Raw genomic sequence first — 23,892 nt, 5'->3', positions numbered from 1 at the left:
TATTCTGCTGGTGCAGTCACTGTATACATACATTACTGATCCTGAGTTGCATCCTGTATTATACTCCAGAGCTGCACTCACTATTCTGCTGGTGCAGTTACTGTGTACATACATTACATTACTGATCCTGAGTTACATCCTGTATTATACCCCAGAGCTGCACTCATTATTCTGCTGGTGCAGTCACTGTGTACATACATTACATTACTGATCCTGAGTTACATCCTGTATTATACTCCAGAGCTGCACTCACTATTCTATTGGTGCAGTCAATGTGTTCATACATTACATTACTGATCCTGAGTTACATCCTGTATTATACTCCAGAGCTGCACTCACTATTCTGCTGGTGCAGTCACTGTGTTCATACATTACATTACTGATCCTGAGTTATATCCTGTATTATACTCCAGAGCTGCGCTCACTATTCTGCTGGTGCAGTCACTGTGTACATACATTACATTACTGATCCTGAGTTACATCCTGTATTATACCCCAGAGCTGCACTCATTATTCTGCTGGTGCAGTCACTGTGTACATACATTACATTACTGATCCTGAGTTACATCCTGTATTATACTCCAGAGCTGCGCTCACTATTCTATTGGTGCAGTCAATGTGTTCATACATTACATTACTGATCCTGAGTTACATCCTGTATTATACTCCAGAGCTGCACTCACTATTCTGCTGGTGCAGTCACTGTGTACATACATTACATTACTGATCCTGAGTTATATCCTGTATTATACTCCAGAGCTGCGCTCACTATTCTGCTGGTGCAGTCACTGTGTACATACATTACATTACTGATCCTGAGTTACATCCTGTATTATACCCCAGAGCTGCACTCACTATTCTGCTGGTGCAGTCACTGTGTACATACATTACATTACTGATCCTGAGTTACATCCTGTATTATACTCCAGAGCTGCGCTCACTATTCTGCTGGTGCAGTCACTGTGTACATACATTACATTACTGATCCTGAGTTACATCCTGTATTATACTCCAGAGCTGCGCTCACTATTCTGCTGGTGCAGTCACTGTGTACATACATTACATTACTGATCCTGAGTTACATCCTGTATTATACTCCAGAGCTGCACTCACTATTCTGCTGGTGAAGTCACTGTGTACATACATTACATTACTGATCCTGAGTTACATCCTGTATTATACCCCAGAGCTGCACTCACTATTCTGCTGGTGCAGTCACTGTGTACATACATTACATTACTGATCCTGAGTTACATCCTGTATTATTCTCCAGAGCTGCACTCACTATTCTGCTGGTGCAGTCACTGTGTACATACATTACATTACTGATCCCGAGTTACATCCTGTATTATACTCCAGAGCTGCACTCACTATTCTGCTGGTGCAGTCACTGTGTACACACATTACATTACTGATCCCGAGTTACATCCTGTATTATACTCCAGAGCTGCACTCACTATTCTGCTGGTGCAGTCACTGTGTACATACATTACATTACTGATCCTGAGTTACATCCTGTATTATACTCCAGAGCTGCACTCACTATTCTGCTGGTGCAGTCACTGTGTACATACATTACATTACTGATCCTGAGTTACATCCTGTATTATACCACAGAGCTGCACTCACTATTCTGCTGGTGCAGTCACTGTGTACATACATTACATTACTGATCCTGAGTTACATCCTGTATTATACTCCAGAGCTGCACTCACTATTCTGCTGGTGCAGTCACTGTGTACATACATTATATTACTGATCCTGAGTTACATCCTGTATTATTCTCCAGAGCTGCACTCACTATTCTGCTGGTGCAGTCACTGTGTACATACATTACATTACTGATCCTGAGTTACATCCTGTATTATTCTCCAGAGCTGCACTCACTATTCTGCTGGTGCAGTCACTGTGTACATACATTACATTACTGATCCTGAGTTACATCCTGTATTATACCACAGAGCTGCACTCACTATTCTGCTGGTGCAGTCACTGTGTACATACATTACATTACTGATCCTGAGTTACATCCTGTATTATACTCCAGAGCTGCACTCACTATTCTGCTGGTGCAGTCACTGTGTACATACATTACATTACTGATCCTGAGTTACATCCTGTATTATTCTCTAGAGCTGCACTCACTATTCTGCTGGTGCAGTCACTGTGTACATACATTACATTACTGATCCTGAGTTACATCCTGTATTATTCTCCAGAGCTGCACTCACTATTCTGCTGGTGCAGTCACTGTGTACATACATTACATTACTGATCGTGAGTTACATCCTGTATTATTCTCCAGAGCTGCACTCACTATTCTGCTGGTGCAGTCACTGTGTGATATCTGTGTCTTTCACACTGCTTTTGGGCCACCTTATGCCACTCCTGGTACAGAAATGTAAGTAGTTCTTTATTTGGTGGCTTGTGACTCTCCATCATCCTCCTGATTACATTCCAAAGGTTTTCCATGGGGTTCAGGTCTGGAGATTGGGCGGCCATGACAGCGATTTGATGTGGTGGTCTCTTTTGCCAGAGCTGTATAGCCTCATGTTTATCTTATCCATCTACAGTATCTATGTACATTATCCAATGTGTACTGTATCTATTGTGTCTACTATATCCATTTATCTTCCTCTGTGTATAATCTATGTATCTACTATATAATTGTCTAAGGGTCACTTCCGTCTGTCTGTCTGTCTTTCTGTCGGTCACAGATATTCATTGGTCACGGCCTCTGTCTGTCATGAAAATCCAAGTTGCTGATTGGTCGCGGCAAAACAGCCACGACTAATCAGCGACTGTCACAGTCCGGCGGAAAAATGACCGCTCCGTAATCCCCTCCCGTCAGCTCTCACACAGTGTTAATGGACAGCGTTATGCCGCGGTGTAACGCACTCCATTAACGCTGCTATTAACCCTGTGTGACCAACTTTTTACTATTGATGCTGTGTATGCAGCATCAATAGTGAAAAGATCTAATGTTAAAAATAATAATAAAAAAATCATTATATACTCACCTTCCGGATCCAGCCCAGGCTTTTCTCACACCTCGCGACGCTCCGGTGACTGGTCCATGCATTGAGGTCTCGTGAGATGATGACGTGCGGTCTCGCGAGACCACTACGTCATCATCTCGCGATACCGCAATGCAACGCGCGACCAATCAGCCACATTGGCGCGGGATTTAAATCCTGCTTCTCTGATTGGTCGCGCCCAGTCGGCGCGCGCGACCAATCAGCGACATTGGCGCAGGATTTAAATCCCAAAAAGATTTTATGTTAAAAATAAGGAAAAAAAAAATTTAAAATCATTATATACTCACCTTCTGTTGGCCTCTCGGTTCCAGCCCAGGCCTTTCCCGCACCTCGCGACGCTCCGGTGACTGGTCCATGCATTGCGGTCTCGCAAGATAATGACGTGCCGGTCTCGTGCCTATGCAGCATCAATAGTAAAAAGATCTAATGTTAAAAGTAATAAAAAAAAACCAAAAAACCTGCTATTCTCACCTTCCGTAGCCCGATGATGCGCTCGCGCCTGCCGCCAGCTTCCGTTCCCAGAGATGCATTCAAAATTGCCCAGAAGACTTAGCGGTCTCGCTAAGTGATCTGGGTAATTTCGCAATGCATCCTGGGAACGAAAGATGGCGGCAGCCACGCGCGCATCGCCAGAGGTTCGCTGGATCTACGCTGGATCCTGGCGGGTGAGTATATAACTATTTTTTATTTCAATTATTTTTTTTAACAGGGATATGGTGCCCACACTGCTAAATACTGCGTGGGCTGTGTTAGATACTGCGTGGCTGCTATATACTACCTGGCCAGTGTTAGATACTATGTGGGCTGTGTTATATACTGCGTGGGCTGCATTATATACTACATGGCTGCTATATACTACGTGGACAGTGTTCTATACTACATGGGCAGTGTTATATACTATGTGGCTGTGCTATATACTACGTGGGCTGTGTTCTATACTGCGTGCTATATACTACGTGGCCACTGTTAGATACTATGTGGGCTGTGCTATATATTACGTGGCCAGTGTTACATACTACGTGGGCTGTGTTATATACTGCGTGGCTGCTATATACTGTGTGGGCTGTGTTATATACTATGTGGGCTGTGTTATTTACTGTGTGGCCAATATTAATCCATCAGGTATTCTACAATATGTATGTATGTATATAGCATCCACATGGTACACACCACAGGCCATGTAGTACTCTTATATACTACGCGGCCTGTGCTATATACTATGTGGCTGCTATAAACACACATACATATTCTAGAATACCCGATGCGTTTGAATCAGGCCACCATCTAGTCTTTTATATACATATCTATTTACAAAAAAATAACTGATCAGCAGTTCTGAACAAAATAAAGAGAGTGTGAACCGGTGCAAGCTGCTGTTACTGCATAACATACAAAAAAAGAATACAGCCGCCTCTGTACGAAGTGCAAATACTGAATATATGATATTTGGGCTTCATTACTGCCATATAGAATATACTTATGAAATGAAGCGACTCGGCACGCAGATTGGGCAATTCATGAGAGCCCACCAGCTGTGAGAAAGCGACCCCTCACCAATGGGACGCTAAACCCAAAATGTATCACACTTGCCTTTCCTGGGCTAAAAGCTGCAAATTTAAAGGGATTGTCCAATCTAAATTGATAAGTCTGCAGTCACTCTGTGTCAGACACTACGGAATTTGGTAAAAAAAAAACTAATTACTTACAGATTACTTATTCGTATTCTTAAAGATTTTAGGTCCAAAACCGAAGTTACAAGAAGGAGATGAGGACACAGACCAAGTTGCTGATGTTATCAATAGGGCGAAGGCGAAGCTGCACATGGTGAGATGGAAGAAAATCATTACCTGTTAGATCTTGGGCAGCCTTGAGATCTGTGTGTTTTCTGGGATGAGGATAGATCCCAACATTTCAGGGAAGAGCACTTCCTAATGCTTCCCCACCCCCACTGTGAGCCGATCATCAAAGATCCAGCTGCTTTGTGCCTATTGCAATTCATAGATGATTGTGTAATACATGTACTCTTTGCTATAGATAAGCCAGCCCCCTTCTCATAGATAGAGAAGGGGGCTGGCTTGGCTATAAGATTACTACAGATCAGCTCCTATCCAAATAGGAAAATTATTAATCTCAGCAGAGAAATCTGCTTCTTTCTCCACTTAAGAGCCACTTCTCCTCCCACATTAATCATTAACTCCAAGAAGCAGCCCACAAATCACCATCAAAGAGAGGGGTAGGTTACTCCCATAGTTTTCTCTATGGTGAACAGAGAGGTGGAGAAGGATAGAGAGGAGCAGAGTGATAGGCAGTGAAACTTCTAGTGGAAATTCCAGACAGCTTATAATAGTGCTGGATTCACAGCTACACTGCTCATTATTGCTGAATATAGTTCTCCTGCCTATGCTGCTTCTTTTTTGTGCTACCAAATGTTAAAAGAGAAGGAATCCTCCTTTTTGTTTGTGCTGTGTATGAGAGACATCATAGCAGATTGTCCCCACCTACTAGCTCAGAGTCAACTGCAAATTAGAGATCGAGCCTCCGAGGGATGAGAAGTCATATAATGGCCAGAAATAGTGATTTCTCATGTGCAAACAAAACACTTTATTCTGAAAAGTTTCTTACTTATCTCTTAAATGTGTGAGCAATACGTCTCTTATATTACAGGTTTCAGATGAAACTGGATCCATGCAAATAACCACAGTATCAGAGGAAAGTCCGTTCTCCAAGTCAATGCTGCTGACTGAGGAATGTTTCATCCTGTATGGAGGAGACAAGATCTTTGTTTGGAAAGGTAAAAAAAAATAGATAATAAAAAAAATAATAATAACAATATTATTATTATTATTTTTATGTCCCATGAATGAGACATTTTACAGACTGTCCTGTACATTTTACATGTTGTGTTGCAGTCTCTCATATTGTTTATTGTTGCTATGTGTTCCTGGGTTTTACATAGCTGAAATTCTCCCTTTCCATGAAGTTTGTCCCTTCTGTCTCCCTCTGCTGGGTGTCATGTCACTTCCTTCTTCTTCTCCCTGTGTCTCAGTCTCCATCTTGGCTTCATTAGAGGCACATGTGCTTTCCGCCTGTCTGAAGAAAGTCTTTTTTACCTGCTGCTGTTTGTATACATTCAACAAGAATTCTTAAAGAAATCAAAGTCTCTTCTGGATTCTTCATAACATGTGTGCCTGTAGCTGAGTTCAGCTATCTGCGATCGTCGCCAATTGTAAGTAAGGTGAAGAGATCCAGCATCTCACAGAGCCATATTTGCAGCCACAGGTCCCGGGGACAGAATAGTAAAAAAGACTTCCCAGTTTCATCTGTAAAGCCACCCACAGCTTCTATAAAGCTACAGAACTTCCTGCAGAGCATCCGCTCTCAGCATATAAGAGACTATACAGGACCCTTCTCCCTGTGAATCAGGATGGCTGAAGGAATGACTATACGGGCTCTGCCAGACCCATTGTTAGAGGAAGAGTGCAAAGAACTTGATCCACCATCTAGTGAGAAGGCTAGACGTCCCACAAAGCCCACGTGGAAAGTAAGGGAGAATCTAGAATCCAGTAAACATGATCTTCTCCATGCTATAGCAGAGCAATGGCAAAAACTGCTGAGTCACATAGACAGCCTGTCTCAGCCTGCTTCTCTTCACCAGAGGGAACCCTTGCACAACTGTGTTCAGAAGCTGTATGCAGAAATTGCAGCTCAGTGCACCTCTGTGTTACAGAGACTTAACCCGTCAGTTCCTTGCAAAGAGCTGCAAGCTTTCCAACAACTTAACTCTGAGAGAGAAAGCATGGTGCGCAAAATAAAAGCCAAGACATAAGCAAGAATCACGCTAATAGCCGAGATGTCATCTTGTATTTCCGGCTCAGCCAGACTGTCAAAAGCGATCATCTAAGTCACGCTCTTCAAAATCCTCAACCCTCAGCGAACAGCTCGTAGGAGCACGTGCAGAAGCTGAGGCCACTAAAATACAAACTGCCTTCGCTCAAAAGAAAATTGAGATGGAAATAGAGGCAGCCGAAACAGAGGCCCTAGAGATGAAAAGAAAGGCAGAAACAGAGGCCCTAGAGAAGAAAAGAAAGGCAGAAACAGAGGCCCTAGATTAGAAAAGAAAGGCAGAAACAGAGGTCCTAGAGAAGAAAAGAAAGGCAGAAACAGAGGCCCTAGAGAAGAAAAGAAAGGCAGAAATAGACCCTAGAGAAGAAAAGAAAGGCAGAAACAGAGGCCCTAGAGAAGAAAAAGGCAGAAACAGAGGCCCTAGATATGAAAAGAAAGGCAGAAATAGAGGCCCTAGAGAAGAAAAGAAAGGCAGAAACAGAGGCCCTAGAGATGAAAAGAAAGGCAGAAACAGAGGTCCTAGAGAAGAAAAGAAAGGCAGAAACAGAGGCCCTAGAGAAGAAAAGAAAGGCAGAAATAGAGGCCCTAGAGAAGAAAAGAAAGGCAGAAACAGAGGCCCTAGAGAAGAAAAAGGCAGAAACAGAGGCCCTAGATATGAAAAGAACGGCAGAAATAGAGGCCCTAGAGAAGAAAAGAAAGGCAGAAACAGAGGCCCTAGAGAAGAAAAGAAAGGCAGAAACAGAGGCCCTAGAGAAGAAAAAGGCAGAAACAGAGGCCCTAGATATGAAAAGAACGGCAGAAATAGAGGCCCTAGAGAAGAAAAGAAAGGCAGAAACAGAGGCCCTAGAGATGAAAAGAAAGGCAGAAATAGAGGCCCTAGAGAAGAAAAGAAAGGCAGAAACAGAGGCCCTAGAGATGAAAAGAAAGGCAGAAATAGAGGCCCTAGAGAAGAAAAGAAAGGCAGAAACAGAGGCCCTAGAGATGAAAAGAAAGGCAGAAACAGAGGCCCTAGAGAAGAAAAAGGCAGAAACAGAGGCCCTAGATATGAAAAGAACGGCAGAAATAGAGGCCCTAGAGAAGAAAAGAAAGGCAGAAACAGAGGCCCTAGAGATGAAAAGAAAGGCAGAAATAGAGGCCCTAGAGAAGAAAAGAAAGGCAGAAACAGAGGCCCTAGAGATGAAAAGAAAGGCAGAAATAGAGGCCCTAGAGAAGAAAAGAAAGGCAGAAACAAAGGCCCTAGAGAAGAAAAGAAAGGCAGAAACAGAGGCCCTAGAGATGAAAAGAAAGGCAGAAATAGAGGCCCTAGAGAAGAAAAGAAAGGCAGAAACAGAGGCCCTAGAGATGAAAAGAAAGGCAGAAACAGAGGCCCTAGAGAAGAAAAAGGCAGAAACAGAGGCCCTAGATATGAAAAGAACGGCAGAAATAGAGGCCCTAGAGAAGAAAAGAAAGGCAGAAACAGAGGCCCTAGAGATGAAAAGAAAGGCAGAAATAGAGGCCCTAGAGAAGAAAAGAAAGGCAGAAACAGAGGCCCTAGAGATGAAAAGAAAGGCAGAAATAGAGGCCCTAGAGAAGAAAAGAAAGGCAGAAACAAAGGCCCTAGAGAAGAAAAGAAAGGCAGAAACAGAGGCCCTAGAGAAGAAAAGAAAGGCAGAAATAGAGGCCCTAGAGAAGGATTGTGAACACACCGCAGCCATGGCAAGGTTAAAGGTCCTGGAACAAGCCATCAGTGGGAGCCAAAGAGACAGTGTCAGTTTAAGTGATTTTGATACTGAAGACCCTCTTATGCTTACTAGAGACTATATACAAAGCCAATACAGCGCTCCCCCTGCTCCTGCAATCCTTCCTGACTGCACAGATGCTCTCCTGAGACAACAGGACACAGAGTGTTTACCCGCATCCTGCACCCAAGGTCAGTACAATACGCTGCCAACCCTGCATCCTGATCCTCCTCTGTGCACTGGAATGTAGCGGAAACCTGCACCGCACCAAACCTTATACACAGAAACATACGTGCAGGCCAATATGCAGGCAAGTCACCACACTCCGGTCAGTCACACAATTCTGTGTGGCAGAAACTAAGCTCATTAAGCCAGTTAATGGACTGAATGCCTACACTGCCCCATATGTTCCTGCATTCCCAGGTCAAAGCTCAGACTATATGAACAATGCTACCCAGCCAGCAATGGTCCTTCCAAAATCAGAGAATGCCGATATGACTGGCTTTGCAAGGTACATGATTCGGCGTGATATAACTAAGACCAGTCTTACAAAATTTGCCGATAAACCTGAGAACTACAGGGATTGGAAGTGAACCTTTGAAACCACAATCAGTGACCTCGGCATCACCGCCGCTGAAGAGCTAGACCTGCTAATCAGGTGGCTTGGGCCACAATCCACGGATCGGGTCAAGAGACTTAAGTCAGTCTACATCAGTAATTCTATCGCGGGTCTCACCGCTGCATGGAAGAGGCTAGAAAGAAGCTATGGCAGTCCTGAGGCCATAGAAAAGGCCCTGTTCAAGCAACTAGAGGATTTTCCAAAGGTATCTAGTAAGGACAATACAAGGTTCCAAGAGCTCAGTGACCTTCTGTTAGAGCTTCAGCTCGCCAAAGCAGACCCGTACCTGCCTGGCCTCAACTACCTGGACACTGCTCATGGGGTAACCCCAATAGTTTCCAAGCTGCCATCCAATATCCAAAATAAGTGGGCCATGCTTGGATCAAAATACAAAAGGGAAAACCAAATCTCCTTCCCTCCATTTTCCTACTTCTGCGAGTCCATCAAAAATATTGCAGAGTGTAAGACTGATCCAAGTTCTTCCTATGAAGAACACAGCGGCCCTGTTTCAAATCCTAAACTTGAGAGTCCACGTCTTAACTACAGGAACCGCCGAGCTCCAATGTCCGTCAAGAAGACTGATATTCTTCCCACACTTACAGTATCACAAGATAAGAGCAACAAAGGTGAGAAGGTTGAGAATCCTAATCATATGTGTCCCTTTCACAAGAAACCTCACCCCTTAAAGAAGTGCATCGGCTTCAGAAAGAAACCACTCCAGGAACGCAAAGCGCTTCTGAAGAACTTTGGGATATGTTACAGGTGCTGCGCTTCTACTGAACACTTTGCTAAGGACTGTAAAATATCTATTAAGTGTTTAGAGTGCGACAGTGAGGAGCATGTGCAAGCGCTCCATCCATCCCAGTCTAACACTGCACAGCCTATGCCTCCCCCCACCACGAGGCAAGACGGGGAGAATGCTATTCAAACAGTGAGTTCTACCACAATATCTTCTTCATGCACAGAAGTCTGCGGAGAAGGCCTCTGGGACAAGTCGTGTGCGAAGATATGCCTGTTGAATGTGTTTCCCAAGGGTCGACCAGAGAAAACCGCAAGGGTGCATGTTATCCTGGATGATCAGAGCAACCGGTCACTTGCAAGGTCAGAACTCTTTGATATGTTTGACTTAAAGGGAAACTCTCACCCCTACACCCTGGGCACCTGCAGAGGTGTTACAGAGGTCTCTGGGAGAAGAGCAAATGGACTCATCGTGTCTTCTCTTGAGAATAATGTGGAGATACCCTTACCCACTCTGGTCGAATGCAACCAGATACTGTCCAACAGAGAGGAAATCCCAACTCCACAAGGATTTCCTCATTTAAGACTCACGTCCTACCAAATGGTCGCAACACTTACTTTCAACCATGTCCACATCATTAATGTGTGAAAGAGAAGATAACTGAAAACAAGTGGAAGAAAGAAACCTCTGACAACAGGAACACATTCCTGTCTCACAATGATGACCTCGGGTCAACAGTTTTCAACTCTACAAGAGAAGACAATCAGCTAGCACCTGCAAGGGAGGATAAAGAGTTTGTAAAGATTATGGAAAAGGAATTTGCCCAAGACGATTCAAATAGCTGTGTAGCACCTTTACCTTTTCGTTATCCAAGAACAAGACTACCTAATAATCTGCAACAAGCAAGGTTTTCATCCCTAAAATGCACCTTCAAGAGATGGAGAAACATTTTGTCGACTTCATGCAGAATATCTTCGACAGAGGTCACGCAGAACCCGCACCCCCGCTAAAAGAAGGTGAAGAATGCTGGTATCTCCCATCCTTTGGTGTCTACCATCCTTGCAAACCCGACCAAATTAGAGTGGTGTTTGACTCGAGTGCTCAGTATGAAGGCATCTCCCTAAATAGCCTGCTCCTCACTGGGCCTAATCTAAACAACAGCCTTATAGGAGTACTTATTCGCTTCAGGCAAGAACCTGTCGCAGTAATGGCCGACATTCATCAAATGTTTCACTGTTTTATCGTGAGAGAAGACAGCAGATACTACCTCAGATTCCTATGGCACAAAGACAACGACGTCCATAACAAGGTCATAGACTACAGGATGAAGGTGCACGTCTTCGGGAACAGCCCCTCGCTTGCAGTGGCCATCTATGGATTAAGCACAGGAAGGTGAGAGAGAATATGGGTCTGATGCTCGTCTATTTCTGGAAAGAAACTTCTACGTAGATGATGGACTTAAGTCTTCCCACAAGTGAAGAGACAATCGATCTGCTCTCTAGGACTCAGGAAATGCTGTCAACAGCAAACCTTAGACGCCACAAGATCATCTCCAACAGTAAAAAGGTAATGGAAGCATTTCCATCTGAGGATCACGCTGCTGGTGTAAGGGATCTTGTTCTGGGTTCTGACGTTCCTCCAACGCAACGCAGCCTCGGTCTACTTTAGGATATTAAGCAGGACACATTCACTTTCCAGGTGTCAGCTTGTGATAAACCTTTCACTAAACGAGGAGCCCTATCTGTTGTGAACAGCATCTATGATCCTCTCGGGTTTATCGCACCCATCACCATTCAAGGCAAGATACTGTTGAGACAGTTGACCTCCGAGAGTAAGGATTAGGACACTCCGCTACCATCCCAGAAACAACAAAGGTGGGAGGCAATGAAGAAGTCTCTGAAGGTCTTAGTAAGCATTTCCAAGTCCCATGATGTTATTCCCCAGGCACTCTTTCAGCCACCATCAGAAGAGAAGTCCACATTTTCTCCGACGCTTCTACTGAGGCTATAGCTGCTGTAGCCTACCTGAAGACCTTGGAAGAAGATAACAAGGTGCATTGTGGATTCATCTTTGGTAAGGCACAACTACCCCCGAAACCTGCTCACTCTGTTCCAAGACTCGAACTTTGTGCTGCCGTTCTGGCAGTGGAGTTAGCTGAAGCTATAAAGGATGAAATGGACATTGCTATTGATTCATTTACCTTCTACACAGACAGTAAAGTGGAACCAGTAACATCGGACCCTGATGCACCAATGATCCTTACTCCTGCTACACTTCTTACTCAGAAAGTTGGAGCTGCCGCAATCTCTCCAGGGAAGTTTGTGGACGGGGACATTTACATACGTCAGTGGAAACAGGTACAACACTTGTCCAATGCCTTTTGGCACCGCTGGAAAACTAAATACCTGCACTTGCTTCAAAGCCGTCACAAATGGCAGACTGCAAAACCTAATCTACAAGAGGGAGACCTCGTTCTCCTTAAAGATAAAGAAGCTCATCGCAATGACTGTCCAATGGGTCTCATCACCAAGGTTACACCAAGCAATGACGGAAAGATCCGTAAGGTAGAAGTCAAGGTTACGAAAGGCAGTTCAACTCGTATTTTCTTCTGTCCAGTCACTGAGCTTGTGTTACTTTTACCAAAGGAGGACATCACATGAAAGTCATTGTTTATGGACACAGCTCACGGCGGGGAGCCTACGCCATTCCTCCAGCTGTGTTGGAACATTCGAACATTTGAACTTTCTCCAGTGGATTGTTGGGTTGGTGTAAGTGTTTGCACATTGCAGATTCCCCAATCTGAGATTGGTTTACGTTTGGACTTGGACTATCCCGCTGTTGAAGACTTCATTCCTCCAACTGAAGATTGGACCATGCCAATTGGACTACAACTGTTGTTGTTGTTGTTGTTACTTGCATGATTGTTTTCCTATTGTTTTTCAGGTCTAAAGATTTCAGATGGGGAGTGTTATGTCCCATGAATGAGACATTTTACAGACTGTCCTGTACATTTTACATGCTGTATTGCAGTTTCTCATATGTTTATTGTTGCTATGTGTTCCTGGGTTTTGCATAGCTGAAGTCCTCCATTTCCATGAAGTTTGTCCCTTCTGTCTCCCTCTGCTGGGTGTCATGTCACTTCCTTCTTCTTCTTCTCCCTGTGTCTCAGTCTCCATCTTGGCTTCATTAGAAGCACATGTGCTTTCAGCTTGTCTCAAGAAAGTCTTTTTACCAGCTGCTGCTGTTTATGCATTCAACAAGAATTCTTAAAGAAATTAAAGTCTTTTCTGGATTCTTCAATACATGTGTGCCTGCAGCTGAGTTAAGCTATCTGCGACCGTCGCCAATTGTAAGTAGGGTGAAGAGATTCAGCATCTCACAGAGCCATATTTGCAGCCACAGGCCCCGGGGACAGAATAATTATTATTAATAATAAATAAAAATATTATTCTCTGCCCACAGTGATTAAGCTTTAAAAAAATCAATATATTTTTTCAGGCAAAAAGTCAAATAAGGAGGAGAAAAAGATGGCTCTGAAGACTGCAGAAGATTATCTGAAAAAGATGAATTATGCAGCCAACACTCAGGTATTAAATGGAATGTATGACCATAGAGTGACCTATTATTTATTCCAAGATTTAATGTTAAGCAGATTTATTTTCTTATAATATTTATATATTCATGCAATTTTCAATGTGATCAAACAAGTAGATGTGAGTCTTTGCTGCGGGACAGGTATCTCTCAGGCATTTATATATGGATATTTGCAAGTAGACAGGGAAATAGCGACCACAGTTCCCATAGGTTCCACAACTGCTGTACTTACATAGTTCCAAAACACAGTAGTTACTGTAGAATAAGACTTTACTAGATTAATGATTTTTTTTCCTGCTCTATTTCTCATTTCCATTCTCACTGTTATATAAGCTCCATGTGCTCCTGTTATAGATCATAGTTCTGCCAGAGGAAGGGGAGACCCCAATGTTCAAACAGTATTTCAAAGACTGGAGGGATAAAGAACAAAGTCAAGGCTTCGGGAAGGTGGTCACTAAAGGAAGAATTGCAAATATTGAGCAAACTCCGTTTGATGCAAAATTGCTTCACAGCTCTCCAAAAATGGCTGCTCAGTACAACATGATTGACGACGGGTCAGGAAAAGTTGAGGTAAATTTACGTAGGCTAAGTTATTGTAATACTGCCCACAATATACAAGAATATAACTACTATAATACTGCCCCTATGTACAAGAATATAACTACTATAATACTGCCCCTATGTACAAGAATATAACTACTATAATACTGCTCCTATGTACAAGAATATAACTACTATAATACTGCTCTTATATACAAGAATATAACTACTATAATACTGCCCCTATGTACAAGAATATAACTACTATAATACTGCCCCTATTTACAAGAATATAACTACTATAATACTGCCCCTATGTACAAGAATATAACTACTATAATACTGCCCCTATGTACAAGAATATAACTACTATAATACTGCTCCTCTGTACAAGAATATAACTACTATAACACTGCTCCTATGTACAAGAATATAACTACTATAATACTGCTCCTATGTACAAGAATATAACTACTATAATACTGCTCCTATGTACAAGAATATAACTACTATAATACTGCCCCCTATGTACAAGAATATAACTGCTATAATACTGCCCCTATGTACAAGAATATAACTACTATAATACTGCTCCTCTGTACAAGAATATAACTACTATAATACTGCTCCTATGTACAAGAATATAACTGCTATAATACTGCCCCTATGTACAAGATTATAACTACTATAATACTGCCCCTATGTACAAGAATATAACTACTATAATACTGCCCCTATGTACAAGAATATAACTACTATAATACTGCCCCTATGTACAAGAATATAACTACTATAATACTGCTCCTATGTACAAGAATATAACTACTATAATACTGTCCCTATGTACAAGAATATAACTACTATAATACTGCCCCTATGTACAAGAATATAACTACTATAACACTGCCCCCTATGTACAGGAATATAACTACTATAATACTGCCCCCTATGTACTAGAATATAACTACTATAATACTGCTCCTATGTACAAGAATATAACTACTATAATACTGCTCCTATGTACTAGAATATAACTACTATAATACTGCTCCTCTGTACAAGAATATAACTACTATAATACTGCCCCTATGTACAAGAATATAACTGCTATAATACTGCCCCTATGTACAAGATTATAACTACTATAATACTGCCCCTATGTACAAGAATATAACTACTATAATACTGCCCCTATGTACAAGATTATAACTACTATAATACTGCCCCTATGTACAAGAATATAACTACTATAATACTGCCCCTATGTACAAGAATATAACTACTATAATACTGCCCCTATGTACAAGAATATAACTACGATAATACTGCCCCTATGTACAAGAATATAACTACTACTAGATGGTGGCCCGATTCTAACGCATCGAGTATTCTAGAATATGCATGTCCACGTAGTATATTGCCCAGCCACGTAGTATATTGCGCAGCCACGTAGTATATTGCGCAGCCATGTAGTATATTGCACAGCCCACGTAGTATATTGCCCAGCCACGTAGTATATTGCGCAGCCACGTAGTATATTGCCCAGCCACGTAGTATATTGCCCAGTTACGTAGTATATTGCCCAGTCACGTAGTACATTGCCCAGCCATGTAGTATATTGCCCAGCCATGTAGTATATTGCCCAGCTACGTAGTATATTGCCCAGCCATGTAGTATGTTGCCCAGCCACGTAGTATATTGCCCAGCCACATAGTATATTGCCCAGCCATGTAGTATATTGCCCAGTGACGTAGTATATTGCCCAGTGACGTAGTATATTGCCCAGTGACGTAGTATATTGCCCAGTGACGTAGTATACAGCACGGAGCCACGTAGTATATTGCCCAGCCATGTATGTCACAGGTTAAAAAATAAAAAATAAACATATACTCACCTAACGATCCGAGGGCCCCATGTAGTTGAACATACTCACCATTCTGGTCGCTGCTCCTCAGCGTCCCGTCTCTCCGCCTCCTGGGATCCAACGGTGCTGTGCCGATCGGCGCGCCATCTTGTGTTCCCAGGATGCATTGCGAAATTACCCAGATGACTTTCCGGTCTTGTGAGACCGCTAGGTCTTCTGCGTAATTTCGCAATGCATCGCTGGGAAAGAAAGATGGCGGCCGGCGCGAGGGGCTCAGCGGACAACGGAGGGGAGTATAGCAGGTTTTTTTTACTATTTTTAATATTATTTTTTTTACTATTGATGCCGCATAGGCAGCGTCAATAGTAAAAGGTTGGGGATACACAGGGTTAATAGCGGCGGTAACGGAGTGCGTTACCCGCGGCATAACGCGGTCCCTTACCGCCGGCATTCACCCTGTGTTAGCGGTGACCAGAGGAGAGTATGGAGCGGGCGCCGGGGACACTGACTGCGGGGAGTAAGGAGCGGCCATTTTCTTCCGGACTGTGCCCGTCGCTGATTGGTCGCGGCAGCCATGACAGGCAGCTGGCGAGACCAATCAGCGAATGAATAACCGTGACAGAAAGAAAGAAAGAAGGACAGACGGAAGTGACCCTTAGACAATTATATAGTAGATAATACTGCTCCTATGTACAAGAATATAACTACTATAATACTGCCCCTATGTACAAGAATATAACTACTATAATACTGCTCCTATGTACAAGAATATAACTACTATAATACTGCTCCTATGTACAAGAATATAACTACTATAATACTGCTCCGAATATAACTACTATAATACTGCCCCTATGTACAAGAATATAACTACTATAATACTGCTCCTATGTACAAGAATATAACTACTATAATACTGCCTCTATGTACAAGAATATAACTACTATAATACTGCTCCGAATATAACTACTATAATACTGCCCCTATGTACAAGAATATAACTACTATAATACTGCTCCTATGTACAAGAATATAACTACTATAATACTGCCCCTATGTACAAGAATATAACTACTATAATACTGCTCCTATGTACAAGAATATAACTACTATAATACTGCTCCTATGTACAAGAATATAACTACTATAATACTGCTCCGAATATAACTACTATAATACTGCCCCTATGTACAAGAATATAACTACTATAATACTGCTCCTATGTACAAGAATATAACTACTATAATACTGCTCCTATGTACAAGAATATAACTACTATAATACTGCCTCTATGTACAAGAATATAACTACTATAATACTGCTCCGAATATAACTACTATAATACTGCCCCTATGTACAAGAATATAACTACTATAATACTGCTCCTATGTACAAGAATATAACTACTATAATACTGCCCCTATGTACAAGAATATAACTACTATAATACTGCTCCTATGTACAAGAATATAACTACTATAATACTGCTCCTATGTACAAGAATATAACTACTATAATACTGCTCCGAATATAACTACTATAATACTGCTCCTATGTACAAGAATATAACTACTATAATACTGCCCCTATGTACAAGAATATAACTACTATAATACTGCTCCTATGCACAAGAATATAACTACTATAATACTGCTCCTATGTACAAGACTATAACTACTATAATACTGCTCCTATGTACAAGTATATCACTACTATAATACTGCCCCTATGTACAAGAATATAACTACTATAATACTGCTCCGAATATAACTACTATAATACTGCCCCTATGTACAAGAATATAACTACTATAATACTGCTCCTATGTACAAGAATATAACTACTATAATACTGCCCCTATGTACAAGAATATAACTGCTATAATACTGCTCCTATGTACAAGAATATAACTACTATAATACTGCTCCTATGTACAAGAATATAACTACTATAATACTGCTCCGAATATAACTACTATAATACTGCCCCTATGTACAAGAATATAACTACTATAATACTGCTCCTATGTACAAGAATATAACTACTATAATACTGCCTCTATGTACAAGAATATAACTACTATAATACTGCTCCGAATATAACTACTATAATACTGCTCCTATGTACAAGAATATAACTACTATAATACTGCCCCTATGTACAAGAATATAACTACTATAATACTGCTCCTATGTACAAGAATATAACTACTATAATACTGCTCCTATGTACAAGAATATAACTACTATAATACTGCTCCTATGTACAAGTATATCACTACTATAATACTGCCCCTATGTACAAGAATATAACTACTATAATACTGCTCCTATGTACAAGAATATAACTACTATAATACTGCTCCCATGTACAAGAATATAACTACTATAATACTGCTCCTATGTACAAGTATATCACTACTATAATACTGCCCCTATGTACAAGAATATAACTACTATAATACTGCTCCCATGTACAAGAATATAACTACTATAATACTGCTCCTATGTACAAGAATATAACTACTATAATACTGCTCCTATGTACAAGTATATCACTACTATAATACTGCCCCTATGTACAAGAATATAACTACTATAATACTGCACCTATGTACAAGAATATAACTACTGTAATACTGCCCCCTATGTACAAGAATATAACTACTATAATACTGCCCCTATGTACAAGAATATAACTACTATAATACTGCTCCTATGTACAAGAATATAACTACTATAATACTGCTCCCATGTACAAGAATATAACTACTATAATACTGCTCCTATGTACAAGAATATAACTACTATAATACTGCCCCTTATGTACAAGAATATAACTACTATAATACTGCCCCTATGTACAAGAATATAACTACTATAATACTGCCCCTATGTACAAGAATATAACTACTATAATACTGCCCCTATGTACAAGAATATAACTACTATAATACTGCTCCTATGTACAAGAATATAACTACTATAATACTGCTCCCATGTACAAGAATATAACTACTATAATACTGCTCCCATGTACAAGAATATAACTACTATAATACTGCCCCTTATGTACAAGAATATAACTACCATAATACTGCCCCTATGTACAAGAATATAACTACTATAATACTGCTCCTATGTACAAGAATATAACTACTATAATACTGCTCCCATGTACAAGAATATAACTACTATAATACTGCCCCTATGTACAAGAATATAACTACTATAATACTGACCCCTATGTACAAGAATATAACTACTATAATACTGCTCCTATGTACAAGAATATAACTACTATAATACTGCTCCTATGTACAAGAATATAACTACTATAATACTGCCCCTTATGTACAAGAATATAACTACTATAATACTACTCCTATGTACAAGAATATAACTACTATAATACTGCCCCTTATGTACAAGAATATAACTACTATAATACTGCTCCTATGTACAAGAATATAACTACTATAATACTGCTCCTATGTACAAGAATATAACTACTATAATACTGCCCCTTATGTACAAGAATATAACTACTATAATACTACTCCTATGTACAAGAATATAACTACTATAATACTGCCCCTATGTACAAGAATATAACTACTATAATACTGCCCCTATGTACAAGAATATAACTACTATAATACTGCTCCTATGTACAAGAATATAACTACTATAATACTGCTCCCATGTACAAGAATATAACTACTATAATACTGCTCCCATGTACAAGAATATAACTACTATAATACTGCCCCTTATGTACAAGAATATAACTACCATAATACTGCCCCTATGTACAGGAATATAACTACTATAATACTGCTCCTATGTACAAGAATATAACTACTATAATACTGCTCCCATGTACAAGAATATAACTACTATAATACTGCCCCTATGTACAAGAATATAACTACTATAATACTGACCCCTATGTACAAGAATATAACTACTATAATACTGCTCCTATGTACAAGAATATAACTACTATAATACTGCTCCTATGTACAAGAATATAACTACTATAATACTGCCCCTTATGTACAAGAATATAACTACTATAATACTACTCCTATGTACAAGAATATAACTACTATAATACTGCCCCTTATGTACAAGAATATAACTACTATAATACTGCCCCTTATGTACAAGAATATAACTACTATAATACTGCCCCTTATGTACAAGAATATAACTACTATAATACTGCCCCTTATGTACAGGTGTTTAACTACTTTGCAGTGAATATGTTTTTTTCTCCAAGATTTGGCGAGTTGAATCCACTGGTAGAGTCGCAGTAGATCTTGAAACTTATGGACAATTCTATGGTGGGGATTGTTACATCATTTTGTACACTTCTGCTAAAGGAACAGTGATTTATACCTGGTGAGTAGAAAAGTCAAAAACACAATTCTTGACTCGTCTCCCTCCCAAAAAAACCCCCAAAACAATATTTTAAGACTAAACAGTTTCTCCAGTTTTTATTGTCATGCCTTTCTTGTCTTTCCATTGATCCTGCTGTATGAGGGCTTAATTTCATTAGTTGGATTTTTCCCTTTTCAGAAAATCCCTAAAAACAAAATAAAGAAAAAAAACACATTGCTTTTTTACTCGCCCTTCACGGTCCACTGATGATTATTTGCCACTGCTCCCAGGATCTGATATTAGCTGCAGCGTTGATTTTATGTCGACAGAGCTGCAGCCAATCACTCAGTGCAGACGCTCTATGCTGGGTGTTATTTCTACAGGGGCAAAGCTGTTGAGATCACTGCTGGTTTCTGCTCTACCAATGTGTCATCAGACAATACCGCACACCAGGAGCCATGGTGGAGACTCAATGCTGGACCCGGAGAACGCGAGTAAAGCACAGTTTATCTTATTATTTTTTTAACAATCTGTGCCTATGGGCCAGGATTTTCTGAAAGGTGACAACCCCTTTAACCGTTTGATAGAACCCCTTTAACTCTTTAAAATGGGTGGGGTATGTAAATTGAAACAGATCTCCAACATTATTTGCAGATTTTTAGTTTTTTTTTCTCCTTTTAACCTGACAGAGGGTTACTGTTGTGAGTTTTCCGAGTTTTGCTTTTGTTAGCTTTTAAGCTATGCTCACCTTTGGCATTTTTTTTTTTTCTAATACTGCTCGCAGCATTTCTCCTCCAAACGCTCTTTTTGGTGCAAAAATGCTGCATGTGAACTTAGGCCAACTTCTATTGCTGAGTATATGTGGGATAAGTTACTTATTAAAAAAAAAGCACTACGGGTGAGTTTACATTATGCAAAAAAAGTAATGTAGGGATGAAATTTCTAGAAATCCCATCCACTTTGCCAATACTTTAAGATGCTGCCGTTTCTTTTTTTTGTGCACAAAAAAATATGTAGCATAAAAATGAACTAAATTCTCACTGTGGCTATTTAAAAGTTTAGAGTTTTTTTTTTTTACCTGCAACTTTGATGTTAGGGTTTTTGTCAAGAGAAAAATCCTGTTCTCAGCCCGGTGCCTGCATTCTTACACTTCACCAGCAGAGGTCGGTATGTGCAGCGGTCATTGACATGAAGAGCGCGATGGTGCAGTGTGTGGCCGTAGGTGCAGGAAACCGTGTCTGGGATCCTAGGAGAAGACCTATCGTCTACAGTTCAGACCTGATATGTTTGTTCCTTTCAGGCAGGGGAATCATTCGACAAAGGACGAGATCATGATGTCCGCCTTCCTCACGGTGCAGCTGGATCGCTCCATCAAGGCCGGAGCCACTCACGTCAGTACAGCACCGATCCCGGGGGTTATATCATTGCGACCTTTCATCTTTTACGTCTCCGGATTTTCTACAATTTGTTGTTGCCGTTATATCATCCTTCACTTCATCTCCGACTGATAAGAACATCGGGATGAATAATTATTAATCCTCTGTTATTTTTCTGCTCGTTTTCAGTATTTTATTACTTTGTTTCCTCCTAATATTGAGACCTTCTCTTGATTTACTTTTGGTTACTTTTCGCTCTGGATTCGGCAGCATTTTTGCACAAACTTTTTACAGGGGTTGAATCCACAGACGTCATAAATGTCTACGGTCGTCCGCACCCCGCCGCGTTTCTGCATTTGACTTATTTGCTTGTTCTATTAAAAAAAAGTTTCAATTGTTACATTACATGTAACAGAAGAAACCACCACCGTATTAATTAGCGCACAAGTCTGTTTTGATCCGTTTTTTTGCAGGATGCAAAAAACTCAGTCTGCTGCGCCTTTTCATCCTTTTGATGACAAACGGATTACTTTTTTATAAAACATTGCAGTCTATGTTAAGCAGATATAAATATATTGTCACATGTTTACATCCGTTCTTTTTTTTTTATCCAACTCTCCCAGACGTGGACAATTTTAATTTTTGTGTTTTTTGTTTTTTCCTCCCCTTCTTCCAAGGGTCATACATTTTTTTTTTTTAATTTTTCTTTGTCTTTCTAGACTCGCGTCCCTCAGGGGAAGGAGCCTCCGCATCTTCTGGCCATATTCAAAGACAAGCCGCTGATTGTCTTCAAGGACGGCACGTCCAGGAAGAGCGGCCAGGCTCCTCCGCGCGCCATCCGGCTCTTCCAAGTCAGGAAGAACATAGGATCGATTACAAGGATAAATGAGGTAAAGAAGATGTTATTGGAACATCCAAGTAGAAAGTACAGGAGTTCTCCTATACTGGTGCCATGAGGTGACTGTCTTCGGTAAGGAGGGGGGCCTTAACTGTCCCTTGAACTGGGACCCTAGCTATCCCTGTTCCGGGGGTACTCTTGATGGTAGAGACGCCTGAGTCTCCGACCTTATTATGCTCCTGTTAAACCCTGATCTGCCCCCTCCCCAACCGCATGACGCATGGGACAAAAATGTAAGGTAAACAAGACACAAAGACAAAGCAGGAATAACAGAAGAAACAAACATGGAAACACTCACCAAAGTTAAGGAGGTATATAGTGAAGAATAGGAATGTACCAACCAAATGGGAGCAGGACAATTCAGCACAGAGTCTCCAAGGAGCTAGGAAGCCAAGCTTTTACTGGCAAGGAAGAGAAGGTCTGGCCAGGTTTTATAGAGAGAGGTAATGACCAGATCAGAAGCAACTGAACATGGAGTTTCTGACCAGCATAGAAAGGGTTGTTAACCTCTTCAGCACCAAAGGAAACAAAATCCATTTAATATGGGACACAAACACAGAGGCTAAATGGAAGATCTGTGATTCACAATAAGTAGTGATCTTCTAACCCGAGGTCTCCCAGGAGGACGTGACACACTCTTGACAACTGGGGCTTATATGAAGACGCTGAGCTTGTAGGAAGTTAAGGAGTTGTATTTAGTAGATTTATTTATTTTTATGGGAATGATGTTTTTTAGTGATTTGACAGATCGGACTCCGGAATAAAGCGAACCCCTTGTATATGTGCAGGTTGACGCTGACGCCCGCTCGCTCAACGCCAACGATGCTTTTGTGTTGAAATTCCAAAGTGACACGGCCATTATGTGGATTGGAAAAGGAGCAAATGTGGAGGAAATTAAAGGTGCGGAATATCTGGTGACGACTATGAAGTGGAAAGGAACAAAAGTGGAAGAAGGCAAAGAGCCAGGTACGAGAGCAATCAGAAGATGCTCGTCATTGTTCTTTCGTCATTATGTACATGTCCTTGCCACAAATGTCACATAAAATCACTGGCAGTGGCCACAGATGCCACCAGATATTGCTTGACGCGGAAACTGCTATACATTATCTGCCAGAAATGCCACCAATTCCTGTATTTCTTGACGTAGATGCACCATACAATGTCTTCTACAGATGTCAACATACATTGTTTCCCACAGATATGATTTAAGATCTAAGCTCCAAATCTCCCACATAGTCATAAACTTACATAAAAGCATTTCTGGCTGCCTGCTGCCAC

At 40.9% G+C, this 23,892-nt stretch overlaps 1 protein-coding gene across 1 annotated transcript in view; it reads left to right on the top strand.

Moving 5' to 3' along the window:
• Window positions 1-23,892, top strand: part of LOC138641711 (scinderin-like) — a 62,313-nt gene that overhangs the window by 30,482 nt on the left and 7,939 nt on the right. Inside the window, exons 5-12 of the mRNA XM_069729320.1 lie at window positions 4,770-4,862; window positions 5,703-5,829; window positions 13,456-13,544; window positions 13,906-14,121; window positions 20,240-20,361; window positions 21,641-21,731; window positions 22,436-22,606; window positions 23,403-23,580. Of these exons, the coding sequence (XP_069585421.1) occupies window positions 4,770-4,862; window positions 5,703-5,829; window positions 13,456-13,544; window positions 13,906-14,121; window positions 20,240-20,361; window positions 21,641-21,731; window positions 22,436-22,606; window positions 23,403-23,580 (1,087 nt within the window). The remainder of the gene's footprint in view (window positions 1-4,769; window positions 4,863-5,702; window positions 5,830-13,455; window positions 13,545-13,905; window positions 14,122-20,239; window positions 20,362-21,640; window positions 21,732-22,435; window positions 22,607-23,402; window positions 23,581-23,892) is intronic.

Source organism: Ranitomeya imitator, chromosome 6 (genome assembly GCF_032444005.1).
Source record: "Ranitomeya imitator isolate aRanImi1 chromosome 6, aRanImi1.pri, whole genome shotgun sequence".
Lineage (NCBI taxonomy): Eukaryota > Metazoa > Chordata > Amphibia > Anura > Dendrobatidae > Ranitomeya > Ranitomeya imitator.
This window is presented reverse-complemented; position numbering and strand designations above follow the sequence as displayed.